The 26,000-nt window shown below is 41.3% G+C and overlaps 1 protein-coding gene across 3 annotated transcripts in view; it reads left to right on the top strand.

The window, feature by feature from the left end:
- Positions 1-759: 759 nt before the first annotated feature.
- Positions 760-26,000, top strand: part of INPP5F (inositol polyphosphate-5-phosphatase F) — a 93,894-nt gene continuing 68,653 nt past the window's right edge. The window contains exons 1-2 of one of the 3 annotated variants that reach the window (XM_070363763.1): positions 760-1,061; positions 25,248-25,328. In XM_070363763.1, coding sequence (XP_070219864.1) covers positions 965-1,061; positions 25,248-25,328 — 178 coding nt within the window. In that variant the 5' untranslated portion in view covers positions 760-964. The remainder of the gene's footprint in view (positions 1,062-25,247; positions 25,329-26,000) is intronic. The other 2 variants (XM_070363762.1, XM_070363761.1) reach the window with 2 other exon arrangements.

Below are 26,000 nucleotides of genomic sequence, written 5' to 3'. Positions count from 1 at the left end.
GGACACAACTGAAGCGACTTAGCAGCAGCAGCAGCTGCTAATACTTAATTTCTATTGTTACATGCTTCTTGTTGATTTGCATTTATTGAATGTTTGCTGTTGTCAAATGTCACAAGGTTCTAAGAGGAAATTCCAAAAGAGAAGACGTTCCCGCTCGGAGGAGGAGAGTCTGGTTCTGGATAGACCCCTGCAGCCAGCCCTATGGGTCGCATTTCCCAGCTCTCCTAAGTCTAGGTCTCTGCAGCTCAGGCCGGGGAACGAGGGGATTTCAGGCTGTATTTGGGGATTCGGCCTGGCTTTTCTCAGAGCTGGTGAAAGTAACAAATAACCTGACGCATAGGAAGGAGAGGAGGTCCCAGGAGGGGGCTTCTGCCCCAAAGGCCGCAGAGCAGCTGCGCTGCCAGACTCAACCAGGCCCGAGGTTCTGACCGTATCAGCCAGGGGAGGGAAAGAGGGCCCGCCAGGGGCGGGGCTTGAGAGGAGCTGTAGGAGAAGGGGGCTGCCCGGAGGGGAGAGAAGAGGCAGGAGGAAGAGCCTCGAGGGAGGAACCAGGAGGAGAAAGCCAGAAGAAACCAGTGAAAAAGGCCGCGGGAAAGGGCAGCAAGAGGAACCGAAAGGTGAACTAGGCGAAAGGGGCGGGGAGGAAACGGGGAGGGGGCGGAGCCTGGGGGAAGTCGGGGGAGTGGCCGGGAAGGGGTGGGGCGAGGAGGAGCCAGGGGAGGTGCCGGGGGCGGGGCCGGGGAAGGGGCGGAGCCGGGGAGAGGCCTCCAAGGCCGCCGCCGCCGCCGCCCGGGCGCGTTCTCCACCCGCGGGTCGGGCAGCCGGGGCGCTTCCTCAGCCGCCGCTCCCTGAAGCGCGCGGGCTCAGGCGGCCCCGGCCAACGAAGACTGCCCGTGCGAGCCGCCGCCGCCGAGCCGCGGGCGCACCGGAGCCGCCGCCGCCTCCCTCGGCGTCCGGGGCCGGCATGGAGCTCTTCCAAGCTAAGGACCACTACATCCTGCAGCAGGGCGAGCGCGCGCTGTGGTGCAGCCGCCGCGACGGCGGCCTCCAGCTTCGACCGGGTGAGGCTGGCGGCGGGGGGCGGGGGTCGCCCTGGGCGGGTTGGCGGGGGCCGGTGAGGGGGCGCGGCCGGGCCCCTCAGCCGGAGGCTGCGGATCGGGCGCCGCCGGCGGCCGTGGCGGGCGGGGCGGGCGCGAGCGAGGGCGCGAGATCTGTCATTATTTCCTGAGGGGAGGGAGCGCTCGCCGGGCCCCTGCCCCTCCGCGGGGGACAAAGGGCCGGCGACCCTCGCCCCTCCGAGCGCGCTTCCTCGTCGAGATCCGCTCCGCTGTCCGGAGAGAGGGGAACCTGGGATGAGGCGCCCGCAGTCAGGGTCGGGCCGGCGCCCACCAGAAAGTTCGGGTGAGGTGCGCCTGGCTTTAAAGGCCGCCTCCTCTCTGGAGTGCCCTCTGACCCTCCTTCCGGGCAAGTTCTGGGTTCGAATCCCGGTCGCGCCAGTTTCCGTAGAAAGTCCTGCCGGAGCTTCAGTCCCTGTTGACATCTCTGTGTTTCTGGTCCCTTATCATTATGGGCATGGCTTCATTCTGATTACCTCATAAGCACTCGATTTACAGCACCTTTAAAAAAATTTTTAGTATTACAATTAACCTGTAATGTTCAACTTTTAATGTTTATATGTGACTCAGTATTGTGCGACACAGTCTCGTGGGTCCGTGTTTCGGTGTCGTGTAAGCTGTCATGATATGCCTCACTCTACAACATTAGTTTGCGTTAGGAAAACTAGGTCACAGTGGTGAGTTAAGCAGGACAGTCCCTGCCCTCAGAGAGCTGACAGTCCAGGGGGCGGTCCTCTGGAGGGGCTCAGTAGCCCCTCCCCGTCGAGGGTGCCGGTCCTTTTTCCTAATCCCGCAGAGATCTTTCCTTTTAGGAGATGTGAGAGAATAGAGTTCTTTAAGGAAATCGCGAGAGCATTTCGAGTTTACCTGTAGTTCTTGTGTGTAATCTAGACAAAGAATTACGTGGTATGAATTGGAAAGTATGAAAGGTACAAATCAACCTTTTGTATATATCATAGCAGTTACCGTATATAGGAGGGTTTCCAAGGATTTGATCCCTTATTATTCCCAATCCTCACAACAACCTTACCAGGCAGGTGGTGGTATCCTCATTTTCAAGTGAGGAGACAGGTGTGAAAGGTTGAGTAACTTGCTGGAGGTCACAGAGAGGAGAATTGGCCCCCAAGACACTTGCTGACCGGTTCTACTACTTGTCTTGGAAGCTCTGGTGGTTGATTTGCTAGAGCAGTGAAGGAGAACTTAGCTGTTTTCCGCCCCCCTGCCCCTAGTTTTGGGGTGTATTTTCTTGCTATTACATTTTATTTCCTCAATTCAGAATGGAAGAGAAACTACTGCACCCAGATAAGGCTCTTGATAATCTTGAGACAGACGGTGTTGTAGATAGGCTAATTTTGGCCAGTCTCCAGTCATTCTTTTCTGTTTTTCCTGATTTGATCATTTGCCTGGTCTTTCCCCCCATCCCTGCCCCCAATGTTTGGGGAAGGCTTCAAGTGCAAACTGAGGGAAGGTAGATTGCAAAATTCTCTAGGCTGCCAAAGATCCAGCTCTTTGGATTCTAAGAGCTTAAAATTAACTATTTCAGCTGGATAGAACTTGACATCATCTTTAACTCACTTCTGCACTTCATTTCCTCAGCTATAAAATGAGGGTTTGACTTTTTTGGTCTTTGTACATAATGAAACGTTTTTCAAACAATGCCAGTTTAAGTGTTTGGAATACCTCTTTGAGGACGAGAATTGACGTGTTTCATGGAAAACACTCAGGAAATCTCTAGGTCACTTGTGTATCAGTATAGTGAATTGAGGCAGATATTAGTAGAGGTGGGCGTGGTTGTCTCCATTTCTAGGGCTACTCTCTCCTTTTCTCTCAGCCCCTAAGATTTATAGAGATGAACCAGACTGGTGGAATTACATGAAAGGAGATAAGTCCTCTAAATAGACGACTTTAAGTGAATTATTTGTCATTCTGTTTGGTTTGTGTTCATTTCTTGTACACAGAAACCTGTCCAGTCCTAATAGCTTTAGGGATAAGTTGCTTCCCTCAAGTGAAGTAAGTCAGCCCTCTTCCAGGGTTTCCTTGGTGGTTCAGATGGTAAAGAATCTGCCCCCAGTGTGGGAGACCTGGGTTTGATCCCTGGGTCGGAAAGATCCCACAGAGAAGGAAATGGCTACCCACTCCATTATTCTTGCCTGGAGAATCCTATGGACAGAGGAGCCTGGCGGGCTACAGTCCATGGGATTGCAAAGAGTCGGACACGATTGAGCAATAAATGCTGATACTGATTAGAGATAAGTTGCTCCCCTCAAGTGAAGTAAGTCTACTCTTATAGGGTGCTGGCTAGTAGCTTACCTTTCTAGTGGAAGAATACTTAAACCCATATTTCTGAGCTGAGGAAGCTCAAACGGGCTATAGGCTTAAGACTTTAAGGAAAGTTAAGGGAAACCTGGGCCTAGATTTTGAATTAAGCTATGTAATTTGAGTTACCATTTATGTATCCAAAATCCCTATCAGAAGGCAAATTAACTTTTTTTCTGAGTAAATTGGTTGTAGTCTTGGCAATTAGGTTTATCTCACTTCTTAGGATATAGCCAACCACAGACTAAAGTAGACCAAAAATACAGAGGAAGGAAGAGGCCATTATCTTACAGAAAAGCCTGTTTTGATCTTCAGGTGTTCAAGTACATATAGCAAGCAAATAAAGAACCTCATGCTCTTGACTTTAAATAGTTTATCCTATCTAGTACTCAAGAGCCTTTCTAAAGAGTGACCGAAGAATAATGAGCCAGCTCATTGGAAAAGACCCTGATGCTGGGAAAGAGTGAAGGCAAAAGGAGATGGGGTCAGCAGAGGGTGAGATAGTTGGATGGAATCACTGACTCAGTGGAGACGAGTTTGAGCAAACTCTGGGAGATAGTGGAGGACAGAGGAGCCTAGTGTGTTGCAGTCCATGGGGTTGCAAAGAGTTGGACATGACTTAGCAACTGTACAACAACTACAAAATGGAATAATGGCTTTTTAATTGTTATCAGATCTCTGTACACTAACTTAAAATTCTCCATTTTATTGGATCATTTCCCTCTGCTTTTACAGCCAGTTTTGCTGTTGTTTATAATTAAAGCATTTATGATCTTTCATAGTTTCTTATTGATTATTCAACTGAATATATTACTAGCCAGCTCCCTTTTGTTTCTAAAGGGCAGTATCATAAAACCAAAAGAGCCTGTGAACATTGTGATTTTTATGTTTGTGGCTATTGAACAACCTGAAACAGTACTCTTTTCTAGTGGTATCAGACGGATCATTATTGATACTTAAGGTTAAAATGATCATTTTCTTAGCTTTGAATGTTTGTTACTGTTGGTCTCTTTTCCTTATTTTGTAAGATCCAGTTTGGGTGCCACCCCTTCTCTGTGCTCACCACACTCTGCATTCCTGGGGCAGAATTATTGGTCACCTTTTTGTGTTTCCAGGTGTTTTTTACACTTGGTACACATTTTGTTTGTAGCTCTTAACTGCTTCATATGAAAATAGTTTTCTTCTTCCCCAGTGGACAGAGCATTCCTCAAGCAAGGACTTTATTCTGCTTATCTTGGTATCTCTGAGCTTGAGTGTTAGGACACAGAAGGCATTTTTGGTTGAGTTGAACTGAGTTAAATTAAGTCCAGGTTTTCTCTCAGTAATATCATTGTCATAAATATAGGATATTGTGTTATACTCAGTCATTTCAGGGACTATTTTGAATATCTTCTAACCGGGGTGGAAAATCTCTGTCCAGCTGAATAAGGACATAAATGTGAGGAAAGATGCATTTCCGCTTGTGATGTTTTTCTGATTTAATGTCACTTAGAAAAATTCTTTGTGATGGTATTCCTTATTTTCTTCTTTAATGTTGTTTACATTTTTTCTTCTAAAGAGTTGAATATTTTTTCTGGTGTTTCCATTCTTTTAAGTATAATGTGTAGTCTGGGATCATACTTAGAACTGCTTTTTGGGTTAGGGGCTTCCCTGGTGGCTCATGCGGAAACCTGAATTCTATTCCTGGGTCAGGAAGATCCCCTAAAGAAGGGAATGGCTACCCACTCCAGTATTCTTGCCTTGAGGATTTCTCGGACAGAGGAGCCTGGCGGCCGACAATCCATGGGGTCATAGAGAGTCGGACACGACTGAACGACTTACCCTTTCACTTTTTCACTATGTCTCTCTCAGGGTAATGGCCACCAGAGGAAAGTATTTAGTTTTATTTTTAACCAGGGAAAATGGTAAAGTACTGTGTAAACATTCAGTAATCTTCTGAGAGTGGAGTTTCACTATCTGAGAATAAGGGCTGTAATTTAAAGACTTAAAAAGCAATGTAATACAGTCCACCGTTGGGGAAGGGTGATATGGTCTTATCTCTTTAATCTTAAAATTGCTTCCACTTGTCCTTGTAGGTTGTTCTGATAGAGAGTGTTATATAATTTACTGCTGTGTATTGCTTCATTCTGAGATGAAGTGACCACAAAAAGATGGTAGAGCATGTCATACACGTAACATTCATAAGCATGTAAACTATTTAGAGATGAAACTCGGATAAATACTGGTGAATGGTTATTGGGGGGGATGCTAGTTATCTGTTAGAATGCACAGAAGCATAAAAATGTGTTCATGTTTTTCCTAGTTATTTTTTGATAATGACATTATATTTAATATGTCATGAAAACTTTTTTGAATGAGAGATTAGCTACAGAACTGACATCTAAATAGAACTTTTATCTCCTTTGCAAAATTATATTTTATGAAACTGTTCAGTTAAGCATTTTGTGTTATTTAGTATTTACTTTGAAAAAAACTTTAACTTTACCTTTTAAAAAAATCATGTTTACTAAAAATTCACAAAGCACCATGACAAAATATAATAGGGCATTTTAATTTAACAATTAGTTGTTAAATATATTGTAAAAATCTTTTAAACCAATTTTGTTACTGTTGAATAATCAGTTTTTTCTGGTGTCTGTAGTTTTCAGTTTCTTTTAAAGCTCACCAGGTTTATACCTTGAACACTTCTTACCCCATATTTTATATTTCTAACAGGTCAGCAGTTGGATTGAGATCTGTAAACTTATTTTATGAATATTTATTGTTACACATGCAAAGTAGAAAACACATCTTTCCAAAAACTTTCACCCTTTCTTTGGCTTTCAAAAAAAATAGTCTTTGTAAGGTGAATGATGACAGTTTTCAGAATCAAGTTTTACAGATAGAGGGAAGTTTTTGTCAGCTAAGATTAATAGTAGGTAATAACACTCTGTGACAACCTAGAAAGTTGGGAGGTGGGAGGGAGGTTCAAGAGTGAGGGGACGTATATATACCTATGGCTGATTTGTGTTGATGTATGGCAGAAACCATACATGACTTCCCTGGTGGCTTAGAGGTTAAAGCGTCTGCCTGCAATGTGGGAGACCTGGGTTCGATCCCTGGGTCGGGAAGATCCCCTGGAGAAGGAAATGGCAACCCACTCCAGTATTCCTGCCTGGAGAATCCCATGGACGGAGGAGCCTGGTGGACTACAGTCCATGGGGTCGCAAAGAGTCGAACACAACTGAGCGACTTCACTCACTCACTCAACTCATGGCAGAAACCAACATAATATTGTAAAGCAATTATCCTCCAAGTAAAAATAAATGCATTAAAAATAGTAGCTAATAACAGCAGCTTTTATTTATTATTTTTCTGAACCAGACACTGTTCTAAGCCCTGTATGTGTACTGTTTCATGTCATCCTCACAATAAAATTTAGTTTTTTCTAATTCTTATTTTACAGGGACAGAGAAGTAATTTGCCCAAGTTTAAAGAATAAGAGGGAGAGCCAGACTTCCAACTCCATACTGACTCCAAAGCCAAGTTTTTCTCAATATTGACAAAAATGTTTTATAAACCTTTCTACCTTCTTGACTGCAAAGTTATAGGATTTATATATATATTTAATAATATTTATTTATGGCTGTGCTGGGTTTTCATTACTGCGTGGGCTTTTCTCTAGGTGCACAAGCCTCAGTGGTTGTGGCTCCTGGCCGCAGTCATTGTGTTACCAGGGGCTTAGTTGCTCCGTGGCATGTGGAATCTTCATAGATCAGGGATGGAACCTGTGTCTCCTTCGTTGGCAGGCGAATTCTTTACCACTGAGCCACCAGGGAAGCCCTGGGATTTATATTTTTATAGGGAATATCTGAAACATATTTGTAACAACCATACTCATTATCATGTAGTCTATGTAGAGAATAAAATAGCCTCTCAAATGTCAAAGTATGCTCATTGAGGAAGGATCTATGGATCGATAGAATAAAAGACTGATAATGGGACTACTGGCTCTTGGACATTTCACCTGTCCTGACTCTTTTCTTGTAAAACTAGTTTATATAGTTACAGGGAATATTGTTTTTGTAATAGATTGACTAGTTTTTCCAGTTATGGTCAGTTTATCAGGTTTCTCAAGTTTTTAGAACATTTGGGGGTTGGGGAGGGAATAGATAGAGGGAAGATCTTGAAGCAGAAACACTGATAAGTACTGGATGGGAACTATTTCAGCTGGTGATGAGCAACCTGAAGCCTTCCCAGTCTAGCTTTGCAAGAGTTCCAGATCCAGTTTCACAGACATCCTTTCAGAGCACATAAAGCAGAGAGGGAATGGAGGAGGAAAAGTCTTTAGGGCACCCGCCCCCGAAAAGGGGAGGGACTTTCCTAGCATCACTGACTCCGAGATGCTTATGTTCTGACCAGGCCATGACAGCAGAGACCAGGACTTGCCAAAGGCTGGCTTCAGAGGAGAGGCAATATGCAGGCCTTTAGGGCAGAGCATGAACGTGTCAGGAACCAGGGTGCCCAGAGAGCTTGGTCTTTCCAGAATGTGACTACATTGATGCTGTTCCAGGATGTCCAGCCATATGGCTTCCCTTGTCCCACCTGGCCAGCCTGACTCAGCCCACTCAGGGAGAGGGAGATGGAGATTCATTACTGTGTCCCTCCACGTGGCCCACTGCTGGTCTTCTGTAAAAATGGTAGGAATGAATTGAAGTAAGTCTAGTTTCTGGTTGACCCCACGTATCTTGAGCAGCAAAGAGGTTGTTGTGAGGATTAAATAGAGAACATAAGAACAGAGGACTAAAATGCTTCTGTCTTAAGCAGCTTTTTAAAAGATGCCAATTTCTCATCATTTTATTCAGGAAAGGGAGGAATCTGAATTTTAGTTCTGTGGGGTTCAACAGATCTTTTTTTGTTTTTAAATGAAAATAAATGAGACCCAAAGACATTTTTTATTTTTCTCTAGCTGGCCCTATGTCCAAAAAATTGCTTGTTGCTGATTTTGGTTTTTATGATTTATGACAAAATTAGCTGATATATTTGCAAATAGATACAAGGCTATTGGAAAATCAAACTAATTTGGGTATAGTATTGATTGAGTGTATTCTCAGAGCCATAGTCTAACCTTGGTGTGGTTTTCTGGGGATTTAAATGTATTAGGTCTTTATATTGGTGGGAATGCAAACTAGTACAGCCACTATGGAGAACAGTGTGGAGATTCCTTAAAAAACTGGAAATAGAACTGCCTTATGGTAGATGGGAGGCTCGGCCGGCGGGGGCAGGGGCCGCGCAGCCGGGGAGTTTCAGGAACTGGAGGAGCGGGGCGGCGGCTGGAGTCGCCCAGAAAAAAAAAAAAAGAACTGCCTTATGATCCAGCAATCCCACTGCTGGGCATACACACTGAGGAAACCAGAAGGGAAAGAGACACGTGTACCCCAATGTTCATCGCAGCACTGTTTATAATAGCCAGGACATGGAAGCAACCTAGATGTCCATCAACAGATGAATGGATAAGAAAGCTGTGGTACATATACACAATGGAGTATTACTCAGCCATTAAAAAGAATACATTTGAATCAGTTCTAATGAGGTGGATGAAACTGGAGCCTATTATACAGAGTGAAGTAAGCCAGAAGGAAAAACATCAATACAGTATACTAACGCATATATATGGAATTTAGAAAGATGGTAACAATAACCCGGTGTACGAGACAGCAAAAGAGACACTGATGTATAGAACAGTCTTACGGACTCTGTGGGAGAGGGAGAGGGTGGGAAGATTTGGGAGAATGACATTGAAACATGTAAAATATCATGTAAGAAACGAGATGCCAGTCCAGGTTCGATGCACGATACTGGATGCTTGGGGCTGGTGCAGTGGGACGACCCAGAGGGATGGTATGGGGAGGGAGGAGGGAGGAGGGTTCGGGATGGGGAACACATGTATACCTGTGGCGGATTCATTTTGATATTTGGCAAAACTAATACAATTATGTAAAGTTTAAAAATAAAATAAAAAAAGAAAATGTATTAGGTCTTTATAAGCTGTATTATTATCTCTTTGTGCACCTTTTTGTAAGCTGTATTATTCCTGTTCACATGTTTTAAGATATGACCTTTTACAATCTAGCAAACACAAGTCTAAGAAGTAACAGTAGTGTTTTAGAAAGTGAAAATCACTCAGTCGTGTCTGACTCTTTGTGACCCCATGGACTGTAGCCCGCTCCTCTGTCCGTAGAATTCTCCAGGCAAGAACACTGGAGTGGGTTGCCATTTCCTTTTCCAACAATGTCTTAGAATCTCTAACAAATTACTCCTTAGCTGGGTTAAGTCATAATCATATGTGTCAGCTGACCGTAAGTGAGCTGAGAATGTTTGAATTAGATTATGTTTACCAAAAATAGAGAAATAATACATTACTTTATTACCAGTAGCTGTTGATAATACATTAAGTGATATTGAAGTAGTATTTAAAAGGTGAGGGCTAACACTGAACATTCAGCATCATAGTACATCACAACACATAGTGGTAGTATCTTAATTAAATCCCATGCTCTGTTAAGATGGCTCATTTTCTGGTTGCTGCGAGACCCTTAAAGCAACTGCTATCATTCACAAAAAAGCATCCTCTCCTGACAGCTTTCTTTGAGGCTGGTTGAAGGAAGTACAGGTTGATTTTAGGTCAGTATTCCATGTGTTTTCTCTTAAGTTACCTCATTTTAATTGCAGATTCTTTCAAATTTAACCTTGAATTTCTTTAACTTTATAGTGGGATATTTAAAAATACAAAGTGCATTATTTTATCTTTATGAACATTTATGAATCTTATTCTTTGAAACCACATTTTTACTTATACTGAACTTCAAATTCCAGTTTCTGCAATGGTCAACATACATAATTTGAAATAGTCCTAACATCTAACTGAAATGTTGGGGCATTTTAAATATGCTACAGTGCTCTTAATTTTAGCGGTTTGCATGTATAATATTAATGATTCTTCATGGTGTCATTCATACATTGTTTTTATGCCAGATATAAACATTCTTCTCCCCATTTCCAGCATAATGGTCCTCCCCTCCCCCAGGAAACAGTTGTGGTGGGCAGAACAAAGAATTTGGCAGAGTTTCTAATTTGCTACTCTCTCTCTGGGCACTTGTTTTTCTTGACTTCCAGGATTCATCTCTTGTAGCTGTATTTATCCCCCTTTGCCGGAGAAGGCAATGGCACCCCACTCCAGTACTCTTGCCTGGAAAATCCCATGGACGGAGGAGCCTGGTAGGCTGCAGTCCATGGGGTCGCTGAGGGTCGGACACGAATGAGCGACTTCGATTTCACTTTTCACTTTCATGCATTGGAGAAGGAAATGGCAACCCACTCCAGTGTTCTTGCCTGGAGAATCCAGTCCCAGGGACAGGGGAGCCTGGTGGGCTGCCGTCTATGGGGTCGCACAGAGTCGGACACGACTGAAGCGACTTAGCAGCAGCAGCAGCACCTTTCAAAAACTCCCCACCCCAGCAACTAATTTAGTATTCTATTTTGTTCTCCATCCAAATTATATTACGTCTGAAATTCTGTTAAGTCATTTACTTATTATTTCAACAAACCTTTGTTGAAGATCTGACTTCTAGGCATTGTGCCTATATAAAAAGTTGGATAAAATATTCTCTCTGCCCTAGCCCAGGTAGTGGTCCAACAAGAGAAAGCCATACATAGGATTCTAGAGTGACAAAATCCCTTGGACTGCAAGAAGATCAAACCAGTCAATCCTAAAGGAAATCAGTCTTGAATATTAATTGAGAGGACTGATGCTGAAGCTGAAACTCCAATACTTGGGCCACCTGATGCAAAGAACTGACTCTTTGGAAAAGACCCTGATGCTGGGAAAGATTGAAGGCAGGAGGAGAAGGGGACAACAGAGGATGGGATGGTTGGATGTCATCACCGACTTGATGGACATGAGTTTGAGCAAGCTCTGGGAGTTGGTGATGGACAGGGAAGCCTGGTGTGCTGCAGTCCATGGGATCGCAAAGAGTCAGACACCACTGAGCAACTGAATTGAACTGACTCAGAGTGACAGATACTGTGATAGAGCTGAGTTCAGTGGGAGATTTTAACTGGGTCTTGACATTCAAAGCCTCTGCTTTTTTCTAAGATAATGCAAATATATTTTTCTCCCTAATAAAGAAATGGGAAGAAGGGAGTTCTTTGATTCCATGAAGTTCCTTCCAGCTGTAAATAGTCTGTGATTATTTCTTATCTAAGAGTGGAAAGTCTTGAAAGAAACTGTCTATGTGACTAGTGAACTTTAATGGATTTTTTTTTTTTTGTCTTGCCAGAAATAACTTTGTATGCACAGTGCCTTGGTTCTAACTAAGTACTCAAAAAAAAAAAAAAAAAATTATGGGGATGAATAGTGCCTAACTGGCCAGACTGAAATAGTACAGGTTCTCCCCTGTACTCCCACCCCCACAGAACACTCTGCTGTGGCCCCTGCTTGATCTAGAAGCGGTTCTTGACTTGAGGCCAATTAAAATAGACCTGCTGGTGTGTTTGAAGGTAGAGCTTTTTGGTGGTAAGGACCTATGGTATCAGAATGACTATACAGACAATCCTAGATGGAAGAGAATAAGTTTTGAACAGTTTTTGGGAAAGCTAGGAAGTTACTTAAACACTGACAGAGACAAAGGTTACTTCTGTTTTATGTTCAGAGTGCTAATTTTATGCTATTTTAATCTGTTACCAGCTCTAAAATGAGCTAAGGAAAATACCAATTGTTAGCTCCCCTGTGCTCTTATGTAGCTCTCAAATCCTATTTCTGAAAGTCATATTGTTCTGAAGAACAGTTTTTGGGAGAGCAGAGGTCAGGAGTGCATCACAACACACTGCCGTGTTTCTTGGGTGATGCCTTATGAATTTGTTATCCAAAGGTTTAGCTAAGCCTTCTTTGGACTGGTTATATTTTCAGTTTCCTAAGGTAATGAGTTGGGAAAGTTGTCATTTAAGCTTGTACTTCCCTTCATTTATTTTCAAACTGTGTCTTTTCAATCTCTGTGCCCTATACTGGTATTCTGAATGTACTGTAAAGCCCACATCTTTTATAATCTTATATATATTCATCAGATCCTCTCAGGACCTAAGTCTTTTTCTTTAGTTGTCCTCTGTCCTTTTTTTGAGTTGCACCGGGTCTTTCTTGAGATGTGACAATTAGAACTTTATACTTCAAATAGAGAATCATAACAATTTTTAGTTTGGATAGTATAGAGTTAAAAATTTTTTTTTAACTATTTTTACTTATTTATTTGACTGCCCCAGGTCTCAGTTGCAGCATATGGGATCTAGTTCCCTGACCAGGGATCAAACCCTGGGCCCCCTGCATTGGGAGCATGGAGTCTTAGCCACTGGACCACCAGGGAAATCCCCCTAAAAAAAACAATTTTTATTGAGGTATAGTTGATTTACAATGTTATGTTAATTTCTACGGTGTAGCAAAGTGACTCAGTTATATATTCTTTTTTTATATTCTTTTCCATTATAGTTTATCACAGGATATTGAATATGATTCCTGTGCTCTACAGTAGGACCTTGATGTTTATCCATCTTGTATATATCCTAGTTTGATGCAGGGTTGAGAAGATCCCCTGGAGGAGGGCATGGAAACTCTTTCCAGTATTCTTGGCTGGAGAATCCCATGGACAGAGGAGCCTGGCGGGCTACAGTCTATAGGGTCGCACAGAGCCAGACATGACTGAAGCAACTTAGCATGAACGCATGCATGCATATATTAGTTTACATTTGCTAATTCTAAACTCCCAGTGCTTCCTTTTTCCACCCCTCCTCTGACAGCCACAAGTCTTTTCCTCTGTGTTGGAGTCTATTTCTGTTCCGTAGATTTGTTCATTTGTGTTGTATTTTAGATTGCACATATAAGTGACATCAAATGGTATTTGTATTCTCTTTCTCTTTCTGACTTCCTTTGCTTAGTGTGATAATCTCTAGGTCCATCCATGTCGTAGTCCATGGTATTTATATATACACCACATCTTTTTATAACCATTCATCTGTTAACGGGCTTTCAGGTTGTCTCCGTGTCTTGGGTATTGTAAATAGTGCAGCTGTGAGCATAGGGGTGCCTGTGTCCCTTTGGATTATAGTTTTGTCAGGATGTATGCCCAGGAGTGGCTTACTGGATCATATGGCAACTGTATTTTTAGTTTTTTGAGGAACCTCCATGTTCTTTTCTATAATAGTTGCAGCAATTTACATTCCAATCAACAGTGTAAGAGGGTTCTCTTTTCTCCATACTCTCTCCAACATTTGTTATTTGTAGACTTTTTAATGATGGCCGTTCTGACCTGTGTGAGGTGGTACACCTTCTTGTAGTTCTCTAATAATTAGTGATGTTAAGGATCTATTCACATGCCTCTTGGTTACCTGTACGTCTTCTTTGGAGATGTGTCTATTTAGAACTTCTGCCCAAAAAAACACTTCCAAATATCCTTCATGATCAAAACTTTGTAGCCCTGTTGCTGCACTGTAATTATTAATAAATCCCTGTTTTAATGGAGAAGTCTAGAAATTCTTAGGATCCCTTTTCTTGGTATGTATCTCATCTTTTAACTATTCTGAGGTTTTTTTTTTTGTTTTTCTATTTTTCCCTTAGGGTTACTTTTTTAAATGTATATATTTTTTATATTAGCTTAACCAGCTTTTGCCAGTTCATTGTATTATGAGCTCTTTCTGCAGTTTATGGTACTTAATTATATGAAAATAGTTCAAAGCTGTATATGGACAGGCATCATCTTTGAATCAGACTGGTAGGATAAAACTAAGCTACTAATGCAGAGTCCAACTAGTAGCCTATAATCAGTTTGACCTGTAATTCTCAACCTAGCTTACCTTAGAATCATCTGGAAGAAATTTACAAAATACCTATGCCTGGGCCCCACCCTGACCAGCAGAGTCAGACTCTCCAGGTGTGGGGCCCAGGCATCAGTATTTATAAAGCTCCCAGATGACGACAATGATGGCCAGGGTCCAGGGCCACTGAGCTGGAGTTGACACTGGGAAAGCAGCAGCTGCTAGAACTTTTAAATTGGATTAGCTCTTTAGCTTGCTGAATGCTGGAAAATAATTACTGTTAGAGTTGAGAGAAATGTATATCAAATTTTGCATTTATAAGAAGGCAACTGAATCAGATTACTCCTTAACCTTTTCTTCTGGCCTAATTAAATTTTGAGAATTGAAGTATGGATGAGCTAACCACTGGACCTTCTAGTTCCTCATTGTAGAACCCTTTCCCTCATCTGTTTGACTTTGGCGTTGGTAATTGCCTTTTCAGAGCAATAATACCATTTGTCTTTAGCAGGAAATGAAACGAGTCAGATTATGTATGCATACCTTGGACCTTTTTTTTTTTTTTGACACGAGAGAAACTTCAGCAGCTGTGCAAAGCCCAGGGTTGTTCTTGGGCTCAGAGAGCAACATCAGTTATGGCTCTTGGAATGAGTGACTCATGCTGTCTGCAAGCACACAGTACTTAATCACTTGTTTTCTGTATACCAGGAGGAGGAGGGCACATGAAAATAGAAGCCATGGACTGCCAAATGGGATCTGAAATAAGAGTGGAAATGTTGACCTAATGGGTCAGACAGTTGAGCTTATGACAAAATACTTATGTTTTGTGTCTATGTTCCTTTAATGATTTCACTTATTAAAATTTGTCATTATTTCCCAAACCCTACGCTTTTGTAATTTGTAAGCAACTCTACTCTTTGCTAGATAATTTTGATAATCCTAAAATTTAAAACCTATTTACAAACTTCAAATGTTTCTTTTTTGAAATTGTGTGCCACGTTGGAATATGCCTTTCAAAGGAAGGATTAGAAAGCAGTACATTTGTTGGAGCAGATAAATTACCTGGCTATTCTTTGTGGAAGGACAAGCCCACTGGCCATTTTCACTGCCATTCCCATGCCTTCTGCCTCCAAGTAACCATTAATAATGGTGACAGGGTGTCCATTAACAAGCATATGCTAAGTTACTGCATGCAATCCATGGGGTCAAAAAGAGTTGGATGCAACTGAACTGAAGCTACTACATATGCTTAGACCAATATGGTTTATACTGATCTCTATGTGAACACCCTGCTAGTGCTTTTATTTTTATTTCCTTAGTAACAAAATAAAAACTACACACATATTTTGAAGTGTCTATTGTGTGTTAGACACTGTACCAGGCATAAAGTCATAGCAGCTCAAAAAGACACACTTAGCCTCCCTTCTTGTGCCAGTTACGTATCCTGCTTCAGACCTTCCTCCACTGGCTTGTCTCTTGTCTCGTTATTGGCTTGAGAAACTGTGAGCACTTCTTAGAGATTTTAAGATAATTTAAAGTTTCCCAAATTTTAGTTGTCTTTCATTGTTAGAAATCACATGAGAAATCATCATTTATTACATTTATTGAAAGAGAAACGCTTTTATTATTAAAAGTACCCACCTAGCAGAGACTTGTGTTTTGGGACTTTTCTTATTTTTTAATATTTATTTTTAATTGGAGGATAATTACTTTACAATGTTGTATTGATTTCTTTTGTACAGCAGTGTGAAGCAGGAGTTGACTCATTGGAAAAGACTCTGATGCTGGGAGGGATTGGGGGCAGGAGGAGAAGGGGACGACAGAGGATGAGATGGCTGGATGGCATCACCGACTCAATGCACATGAGTTTGGGTGAACTCTGGGAGTTGGTGATGGACAGGAAGGCCTGGCGTGCTGCAAGTCATGGGGTCGCAGAGTCAGACACGATTGAGCGACTGAACTGAATTGAACTGAGCCTCCCTCCCTGTCCCCCATCTCACCCTCTGTCGTTACAGAGCATCTTCCCACTGGCTGTCTGTTTTACACGTAGTAATGTATATATTTCAGTGGTACTCTCTTAGTTTGTTCCATCTTTTCCTTCCCTTCTGTGCCCAGAAGTCTGTTCTCTCTATCCACGTCCCTATTCCTGCCCTGCAAATAGGTTCACCAGTAACATTTTTCTAGATTCCGTATATATTTATTTTCTCTCTTTCTGACTTACTTTACTCTGTATAACAGGGGTCTAGGTTCATCCACCTCAGTTTAGCTGACTAAAATTTATTCCTTTTATGGCTGAGTAATACTCCTTTGTGCGATTCATGGGGTCGCAAAGAGTCGGACACGACTGAGGGACTGAACTGAACTGAATACTCCTTTGTATATATGTACCATAACTGCTTTATCCATTCATCTGTCGATGGACACATAGGTTGCTTCCATGTCCTGGCTATTGTAAATACTTATGCAATGAACATTGGGGTACACACATATTTTAGAATTGTGGGCTTTTTTCAGGGTATAGTCTCAGTAGTGGGATTGCTGGGTCGTATGGTAGTTTTATACTTAGTTTAAGGAATGTCCATACCGTTCTCCACAGTGACTGTATCAATTTGCATTCCCACCCACAGTGGTTCCCTTTTCTCCAAATCCTCTCCAGCATTTATTGTTTGTAGACTTTTTGATGATGGCCATTCTGACCAGTGTGAGATGATACTTCATTGTAGTTTTGATTTGCATTTCTCTAATCAAGAACAGTGTCAAGGGACTGTCTTTTAAAACAGCAAAAACTTAGGATGTTAGTCTTATTAAAAGTCAAAGACAATAAGCAATTGGTGGGAGAAGATCTCCAATTCACTCTTCCACGCTTGTTCCTATTTACTTGTTCATCTGGTAAGGTAACTATAAACGGTTCAGTAGCCGTTGAATGAGTCCCTGTTGTGTGTCAAACCCTGTGCTAGGCTGCAGGCATACATCCCATCCTTCCACGAACAACAGCCGTGTAATTGATCTGCTGCAACAAATGTATTGTTTCCTAATCTTCTTTTGAAAAGTATATTCTGTAAACAAAATAGGTCTAGAATTAAATTGATAGAAAAATTGAGATTTGATAGTCTTCTTTTTGAGTCTTTAAGAGTCTTTTAATTGGTAAGTTGAAATTTTACATTTATTATAATTAATAACAACAACACTGCTTCTTACTCATCTTTTCCATTTATTGTGCTTTTCTCAGTTTTTTGTTTTTTTTTTTTTTTGGTTCTATCACCTTTTACTGTGTTCCACTGGGTAGTATGATTTTTATTTTATTTTGTTTTTGTTTTTTGGATGGTGTGAAATTTTTCAGATGCCTTTCTGTTGCTGATTAGAAGTTACCCATCCTGTTTTTCATTCTTGTGTTTCTCAGAAATTCAGACCAGTACTTATTTTCACATATACAACTGAAGTCTACTGATGTCTGTAGCATATTAAAAAGCAGAGACAGTACTTTGCCAACAAAGGTCTGTCTAGTCAAAGCTATGGTTTTTCCAGTAGTCATGTATGGATGTGAGAGTTGGACTATAAAGAAAGCTGAGCGCTGAAGAATTGATACTTTTGAACTGTGGTGTTGGAAAAGACTCTTGAGAGTCCCTTGGACTGCAAGGAGATCCAACCAGTCCATCCTAAAGGAGATCAGTCCTGAATATTCATTGGAAGGACCGATGCTGAAGCTGAAACTCCAATACTTTGGCCACCTGATGGGAAGAACTAACTCACTGGAAAAGACCCTGATGCTGGGAAAGATTGAAGACAGGAGGAGAAGGGGATGACAGAGGATGAGATGGTTGGATGGCATCACTGACTCAATGGACATGGGTTTGAGTAAACTCCAGGAGTTGGTGATGGACAGGGAGGCCTGGCGTGCTGCAGTCCATAGGGTCACAAAGAATCGAACACGACTGAGGGACTGAACTGAACTGATGTCTGTGTCTTTTCCCAAGCGATATTTCAACCTCCATTTGGACTTTATCTCTTCTAGATTTTTCCTCTCCAGTGTAAGGAACTTCGGGGAGGGGAGGAAGCTGGCAGTCACGCTTGATTTGCCATTTGGACCTGAATTGTGTTGCTAAGACTGAGACTGCATGCCTAATTTTGAGCTGCATCAGAGCCCTGTATCTGTTTCACATTCTGAAGAAACAGAATTTTGGGGGCATACATAAGCATTGAGATATTTCATAAAACCTTTATTACTCTCAGAAAGCCTTTAGGGATTATGGCCTTACCATAAATTTTAATGCAAAAAAACATTATTGAAGTTGTTTTTTTAAATATCCTTTTCTTTAAAAAAGCCATATGTAGACCCTTGATATAAAAATCTATAGAGAGATTTATTGAGTGGTAGGAACCTGGAATTTTAAATGCATATACATTTCCCAACTTGAGGTAAAAGTTATTGAACATTTATGTGCCAGACATTGTGCTGGGTACTTTCACATAATTCTTTCATTTAATCCTCATGAAAATCCTGTAAGTTAGATGGATTCCTGCTTACGAAAGAGGAACCTGAAGTTGAAAGAGGTTCCGAGACTACAGTAGAGCTAGTGGGACTTTCTCTCGGGACGTGGACCGCAGGTTGTGCCTGCATCGTGTAGAATCTCTTGGCTCTCTCCAGCCTTTCATTTCCAGCCGTGGCGCCAGGCCGCCCTTGTGCACACTCCTGTCATTGGATCTCTGGCTTTAGGCTTGCCTCTTTGGGTCCACTCTGTACATAGTGGCCCTAAAGTTCAATCTCACATGCAAATCTGCCCTCTCTGGAGGAGAATTTACTGTCTGTGGTCCTCCTGAGTTGGTCCCTGTTTGGTTTTTCAACCTTATTCTTACAACTTCCTGCCTTTTACCTTAGGGCCTTACTGTACCAAACCATTTAGTCTACATTGCATTCAGTAAATATGTGAGTGCCTGTTATGTATTAAACAACCTGCTGGCTGTGAGGCTGCCCAGGGCTTTTCTCATGACCCAGGTAGGGGAGGTCCTAATTCCCAACAAGGACAGCAGCAGTGGGGGTGGAGAGAAGTGAAACATTAGATATGAGGAGGTGGAGTCAACAGGACTTGGTGAGGAAGGAAAGCATTTTGAATGTCTCCCAGGTTCTGGCTTGTGCAGCTGGAATGATGGTGGTAAGCTGGAAGACTCCATATACTTTTAAAATGAGAGCATCATATCTGAGTAATTACACCTGGTAGGGAAGCTTATGGTGTTAGAGGTATGATAGAGCACTGGACCGAGAGTGAGAAATGGGGTTTCGGTTTTCACAATATGGGTAGTAAGTATCAGACACTTTAACCCCTGCCAGCCATGATTATGTTTGTTTGAAATACTGCAGATAACTTTCACTTTCCCACTTCAGATACTGAACGCTTCTAATGTGATTCAATGCAAATTATCTGACTCCAACCTATTTCTTCATTCTGAGTCATATGTTCAGTCAGTTGTCCATTCAGCGTTTTGCAGCCTGCGGTGTATGTATCACGCACCTGAGACATAAAGCTGAATGAGACCAGGTCTCAATGAATTTTCTGTTCTCGATGGGCTTCCTGTTCAGTCAGAGAGACCGGCAAATCAATAATTAGGTGCATTAAACCAAAATGATAAGTCACAAAGGGTATATGAGCAGGGTCCAGGGGGCTCACAAAAGAGAGCCTGATCAGCTCTGCTGGGTGGGTGGAGAGGGGAATGTGTCAGGGAACACCAGTGACCCTTGTTCTGAGTCAGGAATGAAAAGCAGGCTGAAGTGGGTGGGGAGCAGCATTCCAGGCCCAGCCCTCGGACACTTCTGGAAGATGAAGGATGCTGGGGGTGGGGAGGCAGGAAGAGAGTAGACAGGAGCAACCCATGCACAGCCTTGCAAGCTTTTCCAAGGAATTTGGACTTTGTTTCTCAGGCTTGGGATGTAGGAGAAGTAATATGATTAGATTAACAGTGTTCTGTGTTGTATGTACTTATTTTTTTTAATGCCTGATATATTTCTTTTACAATATTAATCTTAGACAAACTAGACTTTAGGGCAAAAGAGCAGTATTTGAAATAAAGGCAGTTATTACATCCTGATGAGCAGAGCAGTTCACCAGGAAGATATGATAATTCTGAATCTGTGTGTGCCTGACAACATAGTTTCAAAAAATATAATGCAAAAATTACAAAGGAAAAATGGGAGGGGGGAATACATAAAGCATGAGATCTAAAAAACAAAGCAAAACAAAAAACCCTCTCAAACTGTCAATATTAGGCTAAGCAGTCAAATAATTAGCAAGTACATAGAGCAGTTGAAGAAAATAACAAAGTTGATAAAGAGCCCTTACCCCAGAGTTTAACAGTGTATTCTGTGTTTGAAGTAAGAAATACTTTAAATATCCTGACCTGAACAGACACGTATGTATGTATGTAGCGGAAACAAAAGTTTTGTGAAATGTTTTTCCTTATGTGGTGCAGTTTTTCTGTTTTCTGTTTCATTAGTGCTGATCTCATTGTACAAAACTGATAAAATGACCCGCTAATGGATTGAATTGATGCCCTTTTTCTTGAAAACACTAAGCAAATATACATGCGTTTCAAGTACACACAGAACATTTACAAACGGACTTTCTGGATTCTCCTCACCACGCCTAGCATCTGCTGCTACTCTTGTTCTGCCTCTGTCCTTCCCCCTGCATAGAAAAGATGACTTGGACTCCTATTTGTACTGAGTCAAGGCCATTCGATACATGCATCTGCTTCTCAGCTCCATTTCTGTATTTAGCCTTTTCATCTTTTCTTCCAGACTTAGTAAAAAGTAATATCTTCTCCCACTCCCCGGGTTCACTTTTATACCTGTACTTTTGATTTCCTTTTCTTCTGTTTTCTTTTCCTCCTTTAATATCTCCTCTGGTTCTTATACCTAAACATTTCCCCTTGACCATCCCATCATGAACTCAGTCTTAATGAACTTACCTGGTTCTCTCTTTGAATCTCAAAGATTATCAGTGACTATTATTTTTAGTCAATTAGACCACAAAATATAGCTTTTTCTGTTTTTTTTTTTTTTTTTTAGTGAAATTTAAATTTTCTTCAATGGCTGATATAGTCAAACAGTTCAAAATACCATAGGTGCAAAAGGGTATTATTTGAGTTAAGAGGTTTTCACCCGCCTTTTCTCCCAGCTCCTATATACACTGCTTTTTGTGCCTTGCTCCTTCTTACTCATCTCTGTCCTCATCTTATCCCTCTCTGGAGAGGATAGCTGTTTCACTGTCATTTGTAAGTTTACCCTCTTCCTGTCCTTAGTGTAGCTTCCTTTAAGGTGTTTCATGTTAATCTCCTTCTGTGCTTTCTTCACCTACTGCCCACCCTGCTCCCCAACTACCATATCCTTTCAAGCCAACACTCTTGTAATAAAAACCATCTAGCTCCTTTCCACCTCCTTTCAGTGCTGTCTTCTAATCCCTGGCTGCAGTCTTGTTTTACTTTTGTTATTATTTGCCTGCCAAGGCCTCTAGGAAGTAAGGTTCCTTAATGAGTCTTTTATTCAAGTCTCTCCTTATTGGCCTCAGTGTACTTTTTCTAGTCTTCCCAATGAAGATCTCCACCATACTCACCGTACTCCTTGGTCTTCTGATCTATATTGTTTGCTCCTTTATTTTCATATCTTCTCAGTACCTGGTTCCTGAAATGTACTTGATAAGTATTTCCCCAGTGAAGGAATGGATTCCAAAACAAACCTTGTACTTTCTTTCTGCCACATCATTCTTCTTTCTGATTTCCTTATGCTTGAAGTTCCACTTCCTCTGTGCAGCTGTTCTATGACTGCTTTAGCACTGACTTTTCATACTCCATATTCCTCAAGCTCATTTGATACCCAAGGGATAGAATCCTGCAACTGTGCTTGTTCATTTGGGGTCAGGGTGAGATTATGAATAGCTGGAGCTCTTTCCTTAGCAGGGGCATCAGTGTTGGCAGAGGTTGAGATGTGGCCTGCCTGATGGGGATTCTGGTTATTTGAAAAGAAATCAGGATACTTCTAGTTTATATACCAACATGAATTCCAGGGTTAGGGTTAGATTTTTATAAATTAACAAAGGGGTAAAATTAATAAATGATTGATAACAGATAAGGAACAACTTAGTGATCTTCCCTGTAGCTCAGATGGTAAAGAATCTGCCTGCAATGCAGAAGACTTGGGTTCGATCCCTGGGTGGGGAAGATCCTCTGGAGAAGGAAATGGCAGCCCACTCCTGTATTCTTGCCTGGAGAATCCCATGGACAGAGGAGCCCGGCAGGCCACAGTCCATGGGGTTGCAAAGAGTCAGACCCAACTGAGCGACTAACACTACTACCCCTAAGGAACAACTTGATAAGATAATAAGGGAAATAATGATGGATAATGAAAGTGATTTGTATAAAAATTTAAAACTGAAAGTATTTACAAACATGTCAGAGTTGATGTCCTTAGTATAAAAACTCATAAATCCATAAGGAACATAAAAAATTCTTAGGAGATCTGAATAAGGAAATCATAGAAGAAGAACCATAAGCAGCCAGTTTTATAATTAAATGTTTAATCTTACAAGCAATGAAAAGAAAGTAAACATCATTTAGGCAATGGATGCCATCAAAATAGCAAAATTTACAAAGAAATTCTAAATGATAGCAAGCATAAGAAGCATTTTTATATGCTTCTAGCAGAAATCTAACTTGGTGTATAACCTTTGTTGATAGTATTGAAAGCTTTGTTTTTAAGTTTTCACCTACTGATTTCATCCCTAAGAGTTTGTCCTAAAGCTATTAATTAGCAAATAAAATACTTGCATAATATTCATCATTTATCACAGCATTTTTTATAATAGGGAAAAACTGGAAATGACTTAAATGCCCAAGAGTGAGACAGTGCTTCCTTAAGTGGAAAATTAGACAGCTGTGAAGTTATAATTTTGAAGAATATTTTAAAGATGTGAGAAAATACTCATGAAATATTATAAGAAGTTAGCATATAGTGATATTGCAATATTGCAGTTGGATATGCACACAAATATATGATGTGAAATGTAGCAAAATAATATTCTCTCTGGATGACAGGATGGAAGTGATAAAGTGTTTTTTCCAATCTTACAGTGTATTACTTTTATAAGAATGCATGTTACTTAAAATGTAAATATTGTCTTATTGATTAGTTCCATGTGTGTATAGATTCTGTGTTTGGACGGTTAAGAGCACAGGCCATGTGGTGTAGACATGGCTTTGAATTGCAGCTCTGGCCTTGGCCCATTGTGTGATATGGCCACTTTACTTTTCTAAGGCTGCATTTCCTCATCTGTGATTTGGAACCTGGTACCTAACTCAGAGAAGGCAATGGCAACCCACTCCAGTACTCTTGCCTGGAAAATCCCATGGGTGGAGGAGCCCAGGCTGCAGTCCATGGGGCTGGGAAGAGTCAGACACGACTGAGCGACTTCACTTTCACTTTTCACTTTCATGCGTTGGAGAAGGAAATGGCAACCTACTCCAGTGTTCTTGCCTGGAGAATCCCAGGGACGGGGGAGCCTGGTGGGCTGCCGTCTTTGGGGTCGCATGGAGTCGGACACAACTGAAGCGACTTAGCAGCAGCAGCAGTACCTAACTGCTAGAGAGTCATCAGGATTAGAAATGATAGTATGTATAATAGCCTTTAAAAAATTAATTCTCTATTTTACTTTAATTCTTGCAATAAAAACAGGAGTCAACTTTTTTTTTTGCTTCCCACTGAATATATCATTAATAACAAAGATGTTCAAGATACAGTAGTCAAAACTCAAATGAATTTGGAGACTATTAAGTCTTTTGTAATTACCCACATGAGTTACAGATTGATTATACATTTCATTAAAATAAAATTTAAATGGTAGTAATTAAAATGTAATTTAAAATTTCTGCTAAGAGAAATAATGTTTTCATTCTTGCTAATCTTTTCCTGCTATTGAACCACCACTAATATTACCTTTATCTGCATGGGTATAACAGCCTTTTGTAGCCTGCGTTCCACAACAGAATTCAGCCCTAACGTCCTCAGGCATCTGTTGTGTGTAATGAATTAGCTTCTCTTCTGTGTGTCTAGAATGGTACAAATGATCTACCATCCTTGGGAGAATTGAGAATACAGTCATCCAAGTCATTGTCTTGTTCTGTGGTTCAGATGAGAAACCCTGACTGGGATGCCTGGCACATAGTAGGCACTCAGTATAGATAGAAGTGATTCCTGTTGTTGTTGCCATAGAAGTCACATGAAAGAGAACTGGCTTTCCGAATTTCTTTGTTTGGTGTTAGCTTCTTTGGGAAAGGATATTTTCCGGAGTGTGATTCAGTAAGTGGACATCTCTGGGGGGGTGGTTCTCAGTTCTTGTCTCTGGATCTGAGACTGGCTCTGGCAGTAGGACCTTGGATAACTCCTCTCTTTGCCCTCTTATATTGTACCAGCCTCCTTCCTCCACTGCAGGGCGCCAAAGTACTGCCTCCCATCCAAATAGAGTTTTAGAATGTCAGTTATCTTCCCATAACTGTCCTTATGTTAGAGAACTTACTCAGGCCTCGGATTTAATGCCTCTCTACAATGGCTTTTAGTAATGTATTCAGTTCTGGGTGTTGATACCTGCTCTTTTGGGTTGCTGATCATTTTTTAATACATTGCTAAAGACACTTTGTATTTTAAATCATTTTGTGACTTCTCTGTGACATTTATTTTAAAAATTTTTTATTTTTATACAGTGTTAAAGGTTACTTTCCATTTACAGTTATCAGGAAAGATTGGTTCTGTCCCGTGTGCTGTATTATATGATCCATCCTTGAGCCCTCTTACACCCCGTAGTTTGTGCCTCCCCTTCCCTCACCTTTATCTTGTCCCTTCTCTCCCCACTGGTAACCACTAGTTTGTTCTCTATAAAGATATTGTTTTAATGTTTTCCAATGAATACTTTCTCATGACTGCTTCTTATTTTATTTTAGCTACCGATCTGCTTCTTGCGTGGAATCCCATCTGTTTGGGGTTGGTAGAAGGTGTTATTGGAAAAATTCAGCTTCATTCAGGTATGTTTCTGTAAACTCTTTAAGCTTGTCAAATTTAATGTGGCATTCTGTGACGTTGTCTTCTTTGAGGATAAATGTAGATTCTGTAATGGCCTGGATTCCTTTACCTTAATTTTGGATCTACCCAAAGTGGGTATATTTCCGTGTTGCAGAAGCCAGTACTCGAGAAGCCAAGCACCACACTTGGAGAGTTGAAGAACTCAAGTTTATTATGCCAGCGGGCCCAGAGGAGTTAACACTCCAAGCTCTGAGCCCCGAACAAAAGGATTACAGAGCTTTTATAGACAGACTGTAGTGGGCAACACTAGCTGTTAATAGGCTGGTTTAAACTAAGGAGTTTCGTGAGCACAGGAACAGTGGTCAAGATGGGGAGGGGGATGCCTGACCTGGACAGGCATGATTAAGCAGGTTTGCAGAGGCTGGGAGATTGCAAAGAGCAGGACAAGGGTGAGTGAGATAAACTCCAGTTCCTAGTATTGCAAGTCCCCACTTTTTGAAACTACGTGACCTACGTGATCTAGACTTTGCAAGGGGCAAGCTGAGTTATAGAGGCAGAAGGAAAAGGAGGTTATGTAAAATTTTAACTTTTCCTCTTCATCCATATAAGGGAAACAAAAAAAACAGGCATCCCTCATTTTATTGTCCTTTGCAGATGTTGTGTTTTTTTACAGA

This window comes from Bos mutus, chromosome 26, assembly GCF_027580195.1.
Source record: "Bos mutus isolate GX-2022 chromosome 26, NWIPB_WYAK_1.1, whole genome shotgun sequence".
Taxonomy (NCBI): Eukaryota; Metazoa; Chordata; class Mammalia; order Artiodactyla; family Bovidae; genus Bos; species Bos mutus.
This window is presented reverse-complemented; position numbering and strand designations above follow the sequence as displayed.